The sequence below is a fragment of the Papilio polytes genome, unplaced genomic scaffold (genome assembly GCF_000836215.1).
Source record: "Papilio polytes unplaced genomic scaffold, Ppol_1.0 DF820844.1, whole genome shotgun sequence".
Classification (NCBI taxonomy): Eukaryota; Metazoa; Arthropoda; class Insecta; order Lepidoptera; family Papilionidae; genus Papilio; species Papilio polytes.
The window spans coordinates 478,216-494,819 of record NW_013528360.1 but is presented as its reverse complement, the minus strand read 5'-3'; the positions used below and the strand labels follow the sequence as shown (position 1 = coordinate 494,819).

The 16,604-nt window shown below is 33.9% G+C and overlaps 1 protein-coding gene across 2 annotated transcripts; it reads right to left on the bottom strand.

Moving 5' to 3' along the window:
* Positions 1-1,246: 1,246 nt before the first annotated feature.
* On the bottom strand, positions 1,247-14,490 carry LOC106110152 (venom serine protease Bi-VSP-like). 2 transcript variants are annotated; one of them, XM_013291872.1, is made up of 10 exons: positions 14,318-14,490; positions 12,019-12,147; positions 11,209-11,778; positions 6,788-6,945; positions 6,277-6,484; positions 6,073-6,208; positions 3,140-3,303; positions 2,688-2,789; positions 2,233-2,417; positions 1,247-1,585 (listed from the first exon to the last, which is right to left on the bottom strand). In XM_013291872.1, exons 1-10 carry the CDS (start codon positions 14,382-14,384, stop codon positions 1,433-1,435), a joined length of 1,872 nt encoding a protein of 623 aa, XP_013147326.1. In that variant the 5' UTR covers positions 14,385-14,490; the 3' UTR covers positions 1,247-1,432. The 2 variants fall into 2 exon arrangements, with proteins under 2 accessions (XP_013147326.1, XP_013147325.1); XM_013291871.1 differs by having other exon boundaries at positions 11,209-12,147.
* Between the last annotated feature and the right edge of the window lie 2,114 nt (positions 14,491-16,604).

The window sequence follows — 16,604 nt, the reverse complement described above, 5'->3', positions numbered from 1 at the left end:
TAAAGTGGTGAGAATTTTTTTATACAATAGTTTTATGTGAATTGTCAAGTTTTTTCCGTATGTAATATGATAACAGGATTTTTCTATGTTAATGCTCGTAAATAAATGTAACTTATATCATTTACTCGTGAAATAACGTTCGCACAAACCGAAGAGAAACATAAATATCCATATTTATACAAAATAGAAAAAATGCAAAAAAAAAATTTTTTTTTTTTAGTAATGCAACAGCCTGTATAATGTAAGTTTAACTTTTTTTTTAAAAAGGCTATCCATTACGATCTCAATAGAAAAATTGCTGTTTTTATAGCAAATTTTGTCTACTTTTTTTACAATAGTTTACCAATTTTTATACAATTAATAGATACAGGATGTTTCAAATCAAATGTATGAAATAAGCACAAATTTATATCAATACAGCAACTTTTATATACATTTAGTACTGTTTTTACATATCTGTAAGCAATTACAATGTAATTAGTACATCTGAGCTACAGTTTTGTAGTATCTAGAGAGCTATTGTTTAAATTAGTTCACTATGAAGTGAGAAGGAAATAAGGTTGTTTTTGTATGAACCAGTGTTATTCGTGTACATTAAAAAAATAATAAATATACCTGATCAATACTAAAGGCTTATTATTTGTCTTTATTGTCGAGTATTTTTTAGTAACTACTAGCTGTTCTCATGCGGCTTCATCCGCATGAAATTATAAAATTATTGTTTGCATTTGTTAAATTCTCAATAGCAAATGTCAAAATACCAATTATCTTACTGTGGCAGTCTCGCTTTCTTGATGTTGGCAGCAACTTAAGGCCTCTTTCCCACATTAAGGTTTTTAAAATATTTACCCCCTAAGTTTAATGGCGTGATAATAGCCTAAAGCGTGACGTAAGTGTAGGGCATTTTATTAAAAAAAATAATTATTCAAAAACATGCTGTAATTACTGAGATCTTAGGCAACAAAGAAGAGTGTGTTTACGCTTTATTATAATAGTATAGAAGTATAGATTTGCCTAAAGAGAGCTATGATTTATTAATATATGTTAAATTATCATTTTTGAGACTAAATCTTTTCTTCCTTTAACAATAGACTATTTTGAAACTAAAAAAAATTACTTTTTTTTCCCCTTACTCTATGTTCAATGTATCTGTTTCAATTTATGGTATTTAAAAAGAAAAAAATTGATGCATTTAAGGGTAAGTTTAATTTTTAAATCATAATTAAAACCAGATATTATAAAAGAGATTTTAAAATACATTTTATTACTTTTAATATTAAAACTTAAAAACAGAGTATAAATAATGTCTATCACAATTCACAACCGTTGTAAGACCTCGTTTTCACTAACGGCTGATTTTACTAAGGCCGTTTCCACTGGTTGCTGCAAAGTTCGCATGTCGTTTCGGTGGAAAAGGGTCTAAAACTTCATTTCACGAGGGTTTCCCGAGCACTTTCTCCTGCAGCCAGGGTATGAAGTGCGTGAGGCGCGTGTAGACGCCGGGGAAGCCCGCCTGCGCGCACTGCTTGCCGTACGACACCACCCCGATCTGGTACATCGGCGTGGTGAAGTTCTTTGAATTCCACTGAAATGTAACACAAAATAACTGTATAAAGTAAATTTAAACTATAATATTATAAATGTTTTTTTTTAATATTATTGGAATAACTCGAAAACTGGGCCGATTTCATAAAATCTTTTAACAAAAAAATCTATGCTATCACTTAGTAACATAGGTTATATTTTATACTATTTATTAATTTCACGCGGAGGAAATCCGAGCAACAGAATGTTTTCTATAATTTTGAATTAAATTAGGATTTATATTTTATCTCCGTAAGTAAGGATCAGTTAATGTTTTTTTTTATATTCCAACGTAATAAAAATTTAGTCTCCGTTTTATTACTTAATTACGTCGATAATAATGTTCAAATTTCATTTGCGCATGTTCTTTTTGCAATTTCACTTATGGTCAAATTGGCCATATGCGGACTAAAAGTAGTCAACGTTTATTAACCTGCAGATTTCGATTAAATCCTAATTTTAAAGTGCTAACAGTATCGTTATAAGGACTTATTTGAACGACTATCACCCTAAAGCAAACCTTTCTCCAAGGCATGGTAAAAAGGCGGAGTAAAAACCTCGCTCAAAGCATTTCTTCTTCGAGTGCTATCTCCTGTCGGAGGTTAGCAACTTGTCCAGGCACTAAAATCGCATCAAAGTGGTACTAACGACGGGCTGCATGAGCGGGCCGCCGCTGTCGCCCTGGCAGGAGTCGCGGCCGCCGCGCTCGTAGCCGGCGCACAGCACGCGCTCGTCTATGGTCTGCTCCTTGTAGGCGGCGTACGCGCGCGCGCAGTACTCGTTGCTCACCACCGGCAGCTGCAGCGCCTGCAGGTGGCTGGCGCTGGGGCCGCCTGCACACAAGCATCATGCTTAAAATGCACTCATTTAATACTAGCTTTGACCTGGACTTCCTCTATGTGGAATTATATCTATTATGCCGATCTGGAGATTTTTTTTATATTATAAGGTGGAAAACGCACAAGCGGCCACTTCAATATACCAAAATGACGAAGCGATTGTCCATAGACATCCGCAATAGGGAATATGCATGGATTTTTTTCTTTTTATGCTCTTTTTGCTACAAAAGGGTAGACGGAGTTGAAAGATAAATGTATACATACGGTAAGAGACGCTGCCCCAGCCGGCGATCATTGGGTTATAGTTGACGTAAGAATTAGACCTCAGTTCCGGAGCCAGTGGGATACAGATGGGGTGGATAAGTTCTGAAAAGAATACTACGTGAATTCCTTGTCTATATTAATATTATAAAGAGATAAGAATTGTATCTTTGTATGTATTAAAATAAATCAATAACTACTGGGCCGACATCAAAAACTCTTTCATCATTACGTTATTAGTAACATAGACTATATCTTTTACTGGTTTTTAAATCCACATGTTGCAAGCATGATTTTAAATATATTAATTCCCTATCTTAATACGAAAGTTTGTGTCAACATGTTATCTCGTATTTACAAAACAAATGAACGGATTTCGATGTTTATAACATATAGTCAAAAAACGGGCTAATGTTTTATTCGATACAGACAAAGTCACGGATAACAGAAATTACTTGTAAATGTGACGTCCTGTTGCAAAACTAATACGCCAATGTCGTTGGTGAGAGAATTTCTACTGTAGTCCTCGTGTTCGATCTTTCTCTTTATAAGGACATCTATCGGCGCAGCTCCGTCATCTTCTCGTTCCAAATCCAGCTCGCCCAGACGTACAAGATATCTGGAAAACATACATTATGTTATTAATATGGTAAACTGAAATATAAACATAGTGTATAACGCAAAAAACAAATCTAAATTATTGAATATTTTAACTTTTTATAATCCACTAGCTTTCGCCCTTGACTTTGACAGCGTGGTATTAAAAAAAAAACAAAAAGAAGTGGCCTATGTGTTCTTCCAAACTATCCTCTACATGTATGCCAAATTTCATTGAGATCCTTTCATCAGGTTAGGCTACAAACTGTAACAAACATCCATCCATCTAAACTTTTACATTTATAATATTAGTACGTTGAAAGTTTATACAGTTACAGCCTTTAATACGCATTATATCGGTAAGAACGCACACACCTGAAACTAAACTATCGCACAACTGTTTAGTCGCTCTTTGATTCCTATAAACTTATATGAAGCGCACACTACTTGATTTGTAGTTTTGAATTGGCTGTGAATCGACAATCGCACATAGTAGTGCGATATTTTAGTCAAATGTGTGTGCCCGCTCTAAGACATGTTTATTTATTTATTTATTTATTTATTTACAATAGGAAGCCAACGTATCACATGAAATAAGTTCTGTATGATGAAAAAAAGTAATTATAACTAAAACACAACATCATGCATACACTTACAGGCTAACACAACATTATAATAAAAAATAAAAGTTTTACATGACAAAGAATTAAAAAATAAAACTAAACTGACTACAAAAAAGAAAAATAACTTATGTTATGGCGTTTAAAACGGTAAATCTTTTCTGAACGGTATACTTAGCTTTATAAAAATAGTTAAACATAATTGATTACGATCTTTAGCAGTTACCTTCAATGTTTTAATTTTGGATAAACCGGAAGGATGTAACGCAATGTATCAAGGTAATTAGGGCAATGGTATATTCACTATTGTCGAGTCTATTGTACGATGACCTTTAAATAATTCAAATATTACGTAAAATAGTTTTAGTGAAATTACTATAAAAGTAGAAATTCCAGTTATATGTAGTAGTAGGTATACCAACTACTGGCGCAATCCGTATACTTATGTCAGTAAAATGTCAACGAGATCGTATAAGACAGAGGTCAATGTCAAGTTCCGTAAATCACGACCCCTAATTTGCAAACCAGTAGCTGTCATATCAAATATCGTATAAGGTACTGACATGCCAGTTAGTAATAAACACACCGGTAGCTGTCATGTGCGAGTAATTTGTTTAAAAGTAACTGTGCAAGATACTGGCATGTCATTTTTTTGTGCGATGTAAAAATAATATGTAAATTTTGGTTTGCAAATAGTATATGATAACGGTCGATAGATGGCATTAAACCTAAGTTACATCTGTGGTTTACTAAACTTTTAAATCGTTATTACTTATGCTGTGTTGCTGAAGTTTCTATTTATTTTATTACTAACTTTTGCCCGTGACTCTGTCCGCGTGGAATAAAAAAATCAAAAGCGAGTGTCCTAAGTGTTCTTCCGGACTATCCTCTACATCCATACCGAATTTCATCGAAATCCATTCAGCCGTTTAAGCTACAAACTCTAATAAACATCCATCCATCTATCCATACATCCATTCATTTAAACTTTCACATTTATGATATTAGTAAGACTACCTAGTGATGTGATTTAAAATACAAGTTGCGTAGTTCAGAAACGAATTTAACAAAGTTACTGAACCAAAAATACTCATCGTTAAATGTAGTTGGGAAACCGGCCATTAAACATATACAAACTAGAAATAAAACTGGTTTTTAAAGTAAATATAGTTACGTAATTTAAATTGTAAGTTGTAAAAACATTACGTAGGAAGCATATTCATTTGTCACACAAATAATTATTACAAGATTAACGACTTGAAATAATTATTTTAATTAAAATCCTATTTTTATTATGATTAAGGAACAGACATGTTTGTTATTTTTCCTTCTGTACAAATGTTTTTTAATGCAGTTTTTAGGATCTTAAGCATTCGACAACAGTATATATGTTAGTAATAAAATACAAATCACAGTGCACGATGCATGTTGATAAGACCAACGTATCGAATATTAAATTAAATGACGTAATTTCGTCTATATCATTGCATCTTTGAGGATGTGAACTACGTGTGATCTTTACGTTTGACAATCTAAATAAATTCAATATGTTTTTTAAATATGAAAACTCTGTCCGTGTAGAATTAAATAAACAAAAGTAGCGTGTTCTTCCAGGTTATTCTGAACTATGCCAATTTTCATCGAGATCCGTTCAGCCATTCAAGCTACAAACTCTAACAAACATCCGTCCATCAAAACTTTCGCATGTATATTAGTAAGATGGAACAATAATCTGCACAGGAGTTAATTTAAAACTAGTTATAATAAGTATTTTGTTTTTTCGGTGTTGATAATTACACATTTCTGATTCCAAGAGCTTATATCCAACAGTCTAGCTTTGTCAGTGATCATGAACTCCATACAAATGGCCTAGACCGCGAGCCATTGTAATTTGTCTGTGCGTTAGCTAGTTGCCACTTTATCCAACCATGTAATGGATCATTTGGTATTAAAATGCGCTAGGCGGGTGGCATTGAACGTGATAAGAGCACGCATATCTTTGACCAAACTATTCCACAACTTTTTAGTCTCGCTTTGATTCCTATGACCTTATATGGAGGTACACTACTCGATTTTTAGTTGTGCTAAACAGTTGCATTGGCTGAAACAATCGACAATCGCACAACTGTTGTGCGATAGTTTAGTTTAGTGCGACTAAATATGACACTCACAAGCTGTCAAGTCCATGTATGCAGTGCGCGGCGGTAAGCACGTGCCGCGAGGTGATGAGCGAACCTCCACACTTCCAGTCGACGCTCGGACCCCCGCGGTATAAGTAACCCAGCAGAGCCATCCAGGGGAAGTCACCTACAAACATGGGAACATAAAGACACTGGTCGTCACAGACATAATCATCCATTGACCACTTTTCTTACCCAATTTGGCGTTAACACCTCCCACAACTTTAGTGAACTGCGCGCTACTCGTGCCGCATACTGGAGGATCTGGGAAGGCATCTACGTAGTCGTCATCAGTAAGGGATTTAGCGGACGGTCGTGGAGGCTCCGTAGTTGGAGTCGTAGCTTCGGTAACTGGAGCTTGCGTTGGCAGTGCGGTAGGGATGCCTGGTCGGGAGCAGCACACCTGGAAATGAGGAACTAAAGATTAGCCTATTTGGTGCATTTACCTTATGGGATAAGCACATCTATTTCGAGTACAATCAGTTAGGTTATAGGTTCCAAAGTAACAAAAGAAGGAGCACACCTCCAACTAAACTATAGCACAACTGTTGTGCCATTGTCATTTTCACAGCCAATTCAACTATTTAGTTGCATAACTAAAAATCAAAGCGTGACTTAACAGTTGTGCGATAGTTTATTCAAAGGTATTTATTCAAGGTATTTACTCAAGAATAATTAGTCGATAGATATTCTAAAAACGTCAAACCTTAGGGTTTTTGCCCTCGAATCCGCAATGCGCTTTCCTCAACAGCTGTGTGGCTTCGACCGTTCTGTGAGCGTCTTTGAGTAACTTAAGATACGGTTCACATTGGTACAAGTTGACACAGCTGCCCTCATCGCCTTGTGGTGTCTGGCATGTCTCCACTGTAAGCATCAATAAGTAACTACCATATTGGTAACAAAACACGTTAACATAATCCCAAAAAGTAATAAGTAACAATAACAATAACCTCCATTATGCATATAAAACACGTAGTGGTAGAATACTAAACTAGGCCTACTAATACTACCTCAGAGGCCGGAAATACACATGCATTTTACTGGCAAGTGTGTTAACATTGTGCTAGTAATTGATACTTGTCCAGTAGCATTCCAGCTACTATCCCATTTTACTGGCCTCGACCATGTGTATGTAAGCCTACATTTTAAACAACGGAACATGCACAATCGAATAAAAAGAAAGCAAATATAAAACGGATATTGCTGTCTAGAATATTCCAATTATAATTAATTTAACATTATTAAATCGCAAGAACACCTTTGACTAAACTATCGCACAACTTAACCTCGTTTTGCTTGCTATGAGCGTAAATGGAGGTTATATTACTCGATTTTAGTCGTGTAACTAAACAGTTGAATTGGCTGCGAAACAATCGACAATCGACAGTTATGCGTTAGTTAAAGATATACGTCCGCTCTCCTTCACCAGTTATACAAAAAATCAGTTAATACTGGACAAATATCATGCACCAATCACCTAAAATTAGTAAACTATGATTCGATACAGTGTAATGTAGTGCGAAAATTGATTTAAAATAAGTGATAAGGTTGCAGCATTAAAATGTGTAGCTTCAATCAACATAATTAAAGCGTCGGTGGCTTAAGCACTTGACTTATAATCTACAGGTCTTGGAGCTTCGAATCCCGCCGTACCAATGTTATTTTTCGGATTGTCATATGTACATAATTTACCCGACGTTCTTACGGTGAAGGAAAACATCGTGATGCAACCTGCACGTATCGGGGAAGAAATTCAAAGATATGTGTAAAGTCAACCAATCTGCAGTGGGCCAGCGTGGTTGACTTTGGCCTAGTCACCCTAACTTAAGTCAGGCTCCGAGCCCCTCGGTGGGAACCTTTAGTGAGCTGGTGATGATGATGATGAATCAACATAATAAATAGCAAATTTCTTTAAAATCTGACGTCACAGCATTATTAGATTTACTATGTTATTTACTACAGTTATTACATAAAAAGCTTTGACGTGAAAATATAACTAATGACAGGAAAATCAGTGATAAACGAGCACTTGATTCTAGATTCACATTATGCATGTGTTGCCATGAAAAAATGACATATAATGATATATTTTAACGTTAATGTCATTGGGCAATTTATAAATGCATTACATATGTAAAAAAAACTATGTACGTGGGAAGATAATTAGCAATACTAATGCATAGCAAAATTATTATGGGAAATATTTCAAGAGATAATTTAAAAATCTCTAATATAGCTACTAATTTTGGTAGAAAATTAAAACCGTAACTTAAAGGGGATTCCCTACGACTGGTTTATGATTGACAAACTTGATTGTTTATTTTCTATTTAACACTTTAAAATCTCTTAGTTAAGTCAATATTCGTCATTATATTGCGAAAGCGTAGTTTATTTACGCAATATAGTAATCGAGATGGGGTAAACAGAGTTCACAATGAATACAAGGTCATTTAATTATTTAATAGTGTAGCAGAATAATTATACGATTAAAGAATAAGAATAAAGCTTTGTCTAATTTATATTCTACTGAGATGCCCCGACTTCGCATGGTTTTTTTATAAGAGAAGGGTGCAAACTAGCGGCGGGAACACAGAGATGGTCAATGACGCCCATAGACATCCGCAACACCACGGTTCTGCCGATATAAAAATTGTGTTTATTTTTACAACATAACATTAGATATATCTAAAATTATCAGTACATCTCTATTATATTATACATGTAGTCTAGTTGTAGAAAGATCTGAGCACACAGACGGACAACCGGAAGCGACTTTATATAGTTACTTAATGAAGTACCTAATACAAAAACAATTAGTGAATGCTTGTAAATTGCAATAATCTTTATGCAAAATCATTATAGCAATCAGTGTCATCCTTGTACGTTAGATATTGCTTATTGCAGTTTTTTAAAACTAGAATATGAATGAAGAAATTACGAAACTTCCGATAAATTGAGGGAAACGGGTTTACCGTTTTTATTATCTGTATATTTCTAATAAGGAGTATAGGCGAGTCGTTTAGAAACATAAGATTTTATCCTACGGCTGTATTTTTTGTGGTTTTCTATTCGAAAAATAAACTTATTTTATCTAAATGATTTTGCAACTAACTGAATACGTTCTCTGTCATTTAGCTGCCAATATAGTGAAATCAAATACACAAATAATTACACAACGCGTGCGAGGCAGCCGTGTTTGTTCATCTCAAGTACTTAGCACGACCTTGGTGGTTAAAAAACGTAATTCATTGTCTATTCGTTTTACTGCATCGATACAAGGCGATTGATCTTTTTTCCGGTTTTCTAATGTTTTTTATATTATGAAATGTAAATTGTTGAACTAGCTAAACTACAATCTTATCGATTAGGATTATTCCAAACTGTCACCCCGCTCTGTCCCAACGTGAGAATGATGTTTCATCCGTCCCACCTTTTAGTCCATTATCACCAAGGTGACAGATGGAACCGTTATAAGTTCCAACCGTTCCCTCTTCGCTAAAAGTGGGACGGATGAAACTTTTTATTATGTATTCCCAGATGGGGACAGAGTGGGGTGACGGTTGGGAATAATCTATCGATTGGACGATGGTAAGCGCTTGTTCACACTTGAAGTCTTACTGTCATGACCTTAACTTTGTTTATTGCTCCAGCGACAGGATAATGGTTGCCAGTACCTATGTAACTATATGTCCTTTAGCGTAAAGACCACTAGAATATTTGATATGATTACATGGTTGTTTTCTTTCTTACAAAGTCATACACCATCCAAGTAGAGATTTCTTTTAACCTTTCTCTTGTGTGTAAAGTTATAAATTATTTTATTTTATGTGTGTCTAAATTCTAAATCTTTAAATTATGTTCTAATGATTGTATTCACAATATGTTTTTGAATGTTTTTTTTTTATAATATAAGGTGGCAAACGAGCAAGCGGCCACCTGAATCCACCGTAATGGAAAGCGACCGCTGCCCATAAACACCCGCAATTGCAGATGGGTTGCCTACCCTTAAATTGACGAAGGAGGTGACGCACATAAAGAGGACATTTCCCCTTCCTATGTTCTCCCCCACCATCAAATCCCCTTTTCCTTTCCATCCTTTCCTCTTAAGAAAAGGGTGGAAAGGGAAAAGGACTAAAATTAGGCCTCCGGCACCACACTCATCAGACTAAACGCGGAATTGCTTCCACTTCACGCCTGTTGTCTGTGTGGTCGTGGTATTACACCGGGCCAATCGTGCGAAGATGTTAAAGCGGGCTCTACCACTGTTAAAATTAAGTAAGAATGTACTTAAAATTAAGTTGATCGAATATTTGCTAAATTCGTTATTGGCGAAAACGCGTACGTCTTCTAGTAGTTAGTTTTTTGTTCGTTACATTATTCAATATTGATATTAAACATATTAATCTGAAGATTCTTGTTGTTGCGTTTAATACGAAGTAAATATAACTTGTAAATTTTCCTATGATATGTCAATAAACAGTACAAATGAGTTTTTAATTGCTAATTGAAGATGAAAAATGTTTATGTAATTTTAAATAGATTGCGTCAGACAGAAATAAAATACTTCTATGGTTTCTATGTAACAATATAAGCGATAGTTAGCGGTTTAACATAGGTTTGAGATAAACGATAAAATTACTTCAAACTAAGTGTCTGCCATTATTCGCCACACCTTTACTTATGTTTACGCAGTTACAATGGATAATACTGTGTTTCGATCACATTTATCTAAATTTATAGAAGATTAATCTTAATGTTCCATTAAGACGGAAATATTATGCTAAAATAATATAAAAGCTAGCTAAGTGGAGTTGAAAATCGAGTCCGAATCACCAATAAAAATAGATTGAAATAATATTTATACATTTCAATTATTATTGTAACATAAATAATTTGTTGGTTTTGAATTATTGTAGTAAGTAAATAAGTTAGAACATTCCATAACATAAAAATATTAGAATAATGTTAGATACAAACAATTAATAATTTTATATACTAAATCTAGATTATTTTTTATAGATTTCAAGTATCAGTGTTTCCTTTTCCCCTATTATACAAAATTACAATATGTTACCGCTACAAGTTAGTGAAACATTAACCCAGAATAATAAAAAAAACGTTAATTACAGAATAATCCTTCAGATCCGAAATTAAAGTTGTTCCTTGGTCCCGTATTAGGCACGGGAGTTAATGGCGCTAGTGTCGTCAAACCCTCAGTTACAGATGAGTCGGAATTACCCGAGTTCCTATCATTGAATCCTATTGGAGGTGAAGTTGGTATTCCGTTTTCAAGACCTGCTGGTGGGACATCTGGGATTCCATTAACATTTCCAGATCCAATTTGAGGTACAGGTGTTAGATTATTCTCTTCAACACCAGGTGGCAGGACTGTCGGTATTCCGTTAGTCTCAAGACCTGTTGGTGGGACATCTGGGATACCATTGTTCCCATTTCCAGATCCAAATTCAGGTGTTATACTATTTACTTCGACACCAGGTGGTGGGACTGTCGGTATTCCGTTAGTCTCAAGACCTGTTGGTGGGACAACTGGGATACCATTGTTATTTGATTCTTGTTGAGGTACAGGTGTTATATTCTCTTCGACACTAGATGGCGTTGGTAATCCACTATTTCCTTCTGAATCAAACGGTGAATTAGGTACGTTATTGTTGCTGAAATTGTTTTGTCCGTTTGTATCTGCGGAAGGGATCGATATATCATTTTTGTTGTTTCCAAAATATTCATTTACGTATTCTTCATTAGGTCTTGTGTTCAAATATTCATTTGGATAATTTTGGAACGGATTATTGGTTGGTTCAAATACGATATCTCTTCCATTATTAAAATCTCTGTTAGGATATCTGATATTATAATAATATTCATTAGGGTTGAAGTTTGGATAGTTAGGTCGTTGATCGTAATATTGACCATTTATACCTGGTCTGTTCTGATTTCTATCGGGTCCGAAGTTTAACACCGCTTGTAGTGTTCTGCGTGGATTTTCTAGAATATTCTGAACAGCACCGAATACATTGAAGCGACGATCTTCACGTTGAGGGAAAAATCCTACGATCGTAATTAAAATATGAACACACAAACATTTATTATTATTTCGAAAATCAGAACGTTTAATCGATTGTTAACTATATTATTTTACACTAGCTTTCGCCCGCGACTCCGTTCGCGTAGAATTAGAAATAACGAAAGTGAGTAGCCTATGTGTTCTTCCAGACTATCCTCTACATCTGTACCAAATTTCACCGAAATCCGTTCAGCCGTTTAGGCTACAAACTCTAACAAACATTAGTTAGTTAGGTATGCTATAGAGCAGTGATTCTCAACCACTGGCCCCAGCACTTTTGTGTGCCGCCAAATTTCAAAAGTGTGCCGCCAAATTTTGCATCTTTTTGTCATAAACTATCTATGCAGTGTGTTATAGTAAGTAAAAACTTTTATTAGGTGGAGGAAAATCATAGGAAGGGGAAATGTCCTCTTTATGTGCGTCTCTTTATTCGTCAACTAAGAGTAGGCAACGCATCTGCAATTGCGGATGTTTATGGGCAGCAGTCGCTTTCCATTTCGGTGGATTCAGGTAGCCGCTTGTTCGTTTGCCACCTTATATTATAAAAAAATCTTTTTCTCTGTGTGCCGACAAATTTTGAAATCGTTAAATATGTGCCGCAACAAAAAAAGGTTGAGAATCACTGCTATAGACTATTTAAATACTTAAAAAATTAAGTTCCACGCTTTTGTCGTTTAATAAAATACGTTTTTATGTTTCAAATAAACGAATACTTTATAAATTACTTCAATATAGTTAGGCTTGTTTTAATTCGTTACGTTCTACACCGATATCGTAGTTTACACAAAACCAGTAAAGTTACTTATCAATGACGTATTTTGGATTGAAAAAAGGACGTAACTTAGACATTTCAGTGTATAGATCGAAATAACTTGTTGCATAGAATTTTTTCCATATTTTTAATTATTCTTTTTTCTATAGTAACAACTAACGAGTGAGATATTATTGAATAAGTTGGAGGTTCTTTTTAATTTTTACGCTAAATTACATAAGGCTAGTCTTTTAGAGTAATCTGAATGTTTCTTTTTGGAAAATTAAGTAGAAATTAAGGTTTCAAGAGTTTTTTTATAATTAAACATAAGTTAATTCTTTTGTTGTACATTGTATGTTTTAGTTTGTTAAAGACATTGACCTACTGCTTTGAGCGAGTAATCAGGAAGTCAAAGGCGATACTTGATATCAAATGGCGAATTGTCGACAACAGTTTGTTAAAAAAAAATCGATTTAAAACTCGCAAAAACAAGAACTATGAAGAAGAATCGTTTAGCGATAATTCTGGATTTTATTACTAAGAGTCTATCAAAATTAAAAAAAACATTCATCTAACGATTTTTAATTTATTCTGTCTTTCTATGTTAGCATTTAAGCTTATATTTTAATAAAAATCCGATTCACTATGATCTAAAACAATCAATAACTATCCCTAGTCTTTAGACCATAGACTACAATACATTTTTATTTTTTATTTTATATCCTGTTACTGGACAACTACATCACAAAAATTAGTCCAGTCCATTTAATAACCTTGATTTGTCACTTCATCTTGTGGGAGGTATTTACATTTTAATTATATTAATAAATTCATAAATTAATAACATTAATTTATTTACACTCGTTGAATTAATCAAATGCAATACATTTCCTATTTCTGCCAACGCAAATATAATTCACAAGTTTTTGTCACAGAAGAACCTTATTTGTATTAATCAGATATCGATATATAGTATGAATTATTTTCATGTGCTTTAGTTTATGAATTAAGTATTAAAACTATATTTCGAATATTAAAAAAATAGATTATTTGTGATATTTTACGAAAAAAAACCAAACGACAAAATATTGATGATTTCCTGATTAAGTTTTTATTCGATGAATGATTATGTAAATTATGAATTTTAATGCGTTACAAGATTGAATTTAAATATATGAATTATATTAACATAATAAAGATAAGCCGAATAGCTCTTTTTTTTGACAATTTTTAAACGAATTATTTTTTCAAAAACTACGGAACAATAAACTACAGTTACAATATAACTTATTTTATTAACCTAACATAAATATTTAACAATTTTAGTTAAAATAGTAGTAAAACTTTTGCCGCCAAAACTGTTACGGCACAGATAAAATACATCTTTTCCCGCCTTTACTCACCAAACTGACATAACGCAAGCTGCGAACACAGTGCAACACACACGAGAACAAACACGTCTTTAGCCATTGCTAAAATAACACTACACTAACACGAATTAACTAAGACTGAAGGCTAAGGTGAGAAATAACGGCCGAAAGCCGCGCTCGCGTCCACCGGTCAAGTCGCCGCGATCTTGACCAACATATGATTATAAAGCTGCGTCCGAGGTGAATCGAAACGTCATTCGATACTACTGGCCGCATACGGTATTGCCTTATTGCGTTTTATTTTTATTTTTTTAATTACAGAAGTTACAAAAACAAAAGCTGCAATAATTTCGGCCACGATTATAATGTTTCGTTGTTAGTAACGCTTAATCTTTTTTAAATAACTTTTTTAACTCTAAAATTAAGTATTTACTGTTGATTAATATTTTTTTTATATAAGATTTGTAAAAAAAAATATAAAGAAAAAATAAAATAAAATCCAGTTAATAAAAATAGACTTGTATTTAATCTACTTTTACAACGTTCAGACAGACAAGAGTAATTTATTGTATGTAGTGATTTCTCACTAGTGAATAATTTCCATCCGGCTACCAGGGACGGACTTCCGAAAACTAATCGAGAATTAATTTACGGTATGTCATTGTCGCTTGCGAGTGTCATGGGATTTCCTGCGAGTGTTCGATTAATACCGAATACCACGTGTATGTAATTTATGTATATCATGTCATATAAATATTATAAATGCGAAAGTTACGATGGATGGATGTTTGTTAGCGTTTGTAGCCTAAACGGCTTAACGGATCCCCATGAAATTTGGGACAGGTTTAGAGCATAGTCTGGAAGAACACATAGGCCACTTTTTATCCCAGGAATAGTTACAGTTCCCGTGGGATTCATTAATTTAGTTTTTTAATGTTTACTCGATAAACCTGCAACGGTTCAACATATCTTATTGAAATTTGGCACAGATATAAAACAAAGTCAGGAGTACACATGGGACAACGTTCAGCCCCGAGAAGTGTCCGGTTCTCGAGGGATACGTAGCTTTTTGTTATTTAGAAAGTTCGTATGTTTTCTAATACCACGCGGACGAACTCGCGGGCAACAGCTAGTTAAACATAAATTAGACATGAAATGAAATACAGACGTAATAAAAAAGTTTTTAACAATACAATTTAGTTGGATTTTTAAATTCATAGTTTTGTAAACATAAGATGCAATAAACATTGCGCAAAAAAAATAAGATTAATGCAATAAGAAAACTAGCATTTTTTTTTACTTAATTTAGTAGCATTAAAAGAAAACTGTAACTCTTTTGGGGCTCTTTTCCCGCCACAAAGAATTAAAAGATCATAGATTATAAATAGTAACAAAGTGTGGAATTAAAAAAAAACTGGTTCATAGTATTTTTTTCACGACAATGCTTCAATTAATAAATAATAAATAATGTAGATATTGATACTTTGGTCTGATTATAATTGATGTCTTAATCACAGCTGAATTAATTAAAAATATGTAACTTACCTACTTGGGAATTCACTTCCTATTTATGCGTACAATGGAACAATTATGTTCACTATACTACGTTATTAAGAAAATCGTATCGTGTTGACTGAACCATTATAAAACTACTAGCTGTTCCCGTGCGGCTTCATCCGTATAAAATTATGAAAATGTTATTTTATTGTTTACAATTATCAAATTATCAATTGCAAATTTCACATGACAAACCTTAGCAATTTTGCTTCCTTGATGTTGGCAGCAACTTATGGTCTCTTTCCCACATTAGCGTTTTTATCCAAAACATTTACTCCCAAAGTTTAATTGCGTAAAAATATATAGCCTAAAGCGTGACGTAAGTGTAGGGCTTTTAATTAAAAAAGAATTATTAAAAAATGTGCTGTAATTGCTGACATCTTAGGCAACAAAGAAGAGCGTGTTTACGCTTTATTATAATAGTATAGAAGTATAGATTGGCATAATGTTATGCAATTGGTGGATGCGTTATTCCGCGTATTAAGTTCAAACGACTAAATGCTTTTTTTAGAATTAGGCTAATAAACACGCTTTGGTAAATTTGACAGTCGTCTAATTGTACCTTATCATCGGGGAATCGTAGTAGTTAAGTTATAACATAACGATATATTTATTAATATACTAGCTTTCGCACGCGACTCCCTCCGTAGAATTAAATAAAAAATATTTAGCCTGTGTGTTCTTCCAGAGTATCCTCCACATCTGTACCAAATGTCAACGAAGTCTTTTTTTTTATAATAAAGGGGGCAAACGAGCGGCGAGA

Excerpts from the sequence above, each read along its gene's own strand:
- LOC106110152 (XM_013291871.1), bottom strand. The coding sequence starts at position 14,384 with ATGGCTAAAGACGTGTTTGTTCTCGTGTGTGTTGCACTGTGTTCGCAG. Across the intron at positions 6,946-11,208 it reads CGGATCTGAAGGATTATTCT|TGGAGACATGCCAGACACCA; the intron begins GTAATTAACGTT and ends TGATGCTTACAG. Across the intron at positions 6,209-6,276 it reads AGGTGTTAACGCCAAATTGG|GTGACTTCCCCTGGATGGCT; the intron begins GTAAGAAAAGTG and ends CCATGTTTGTAG.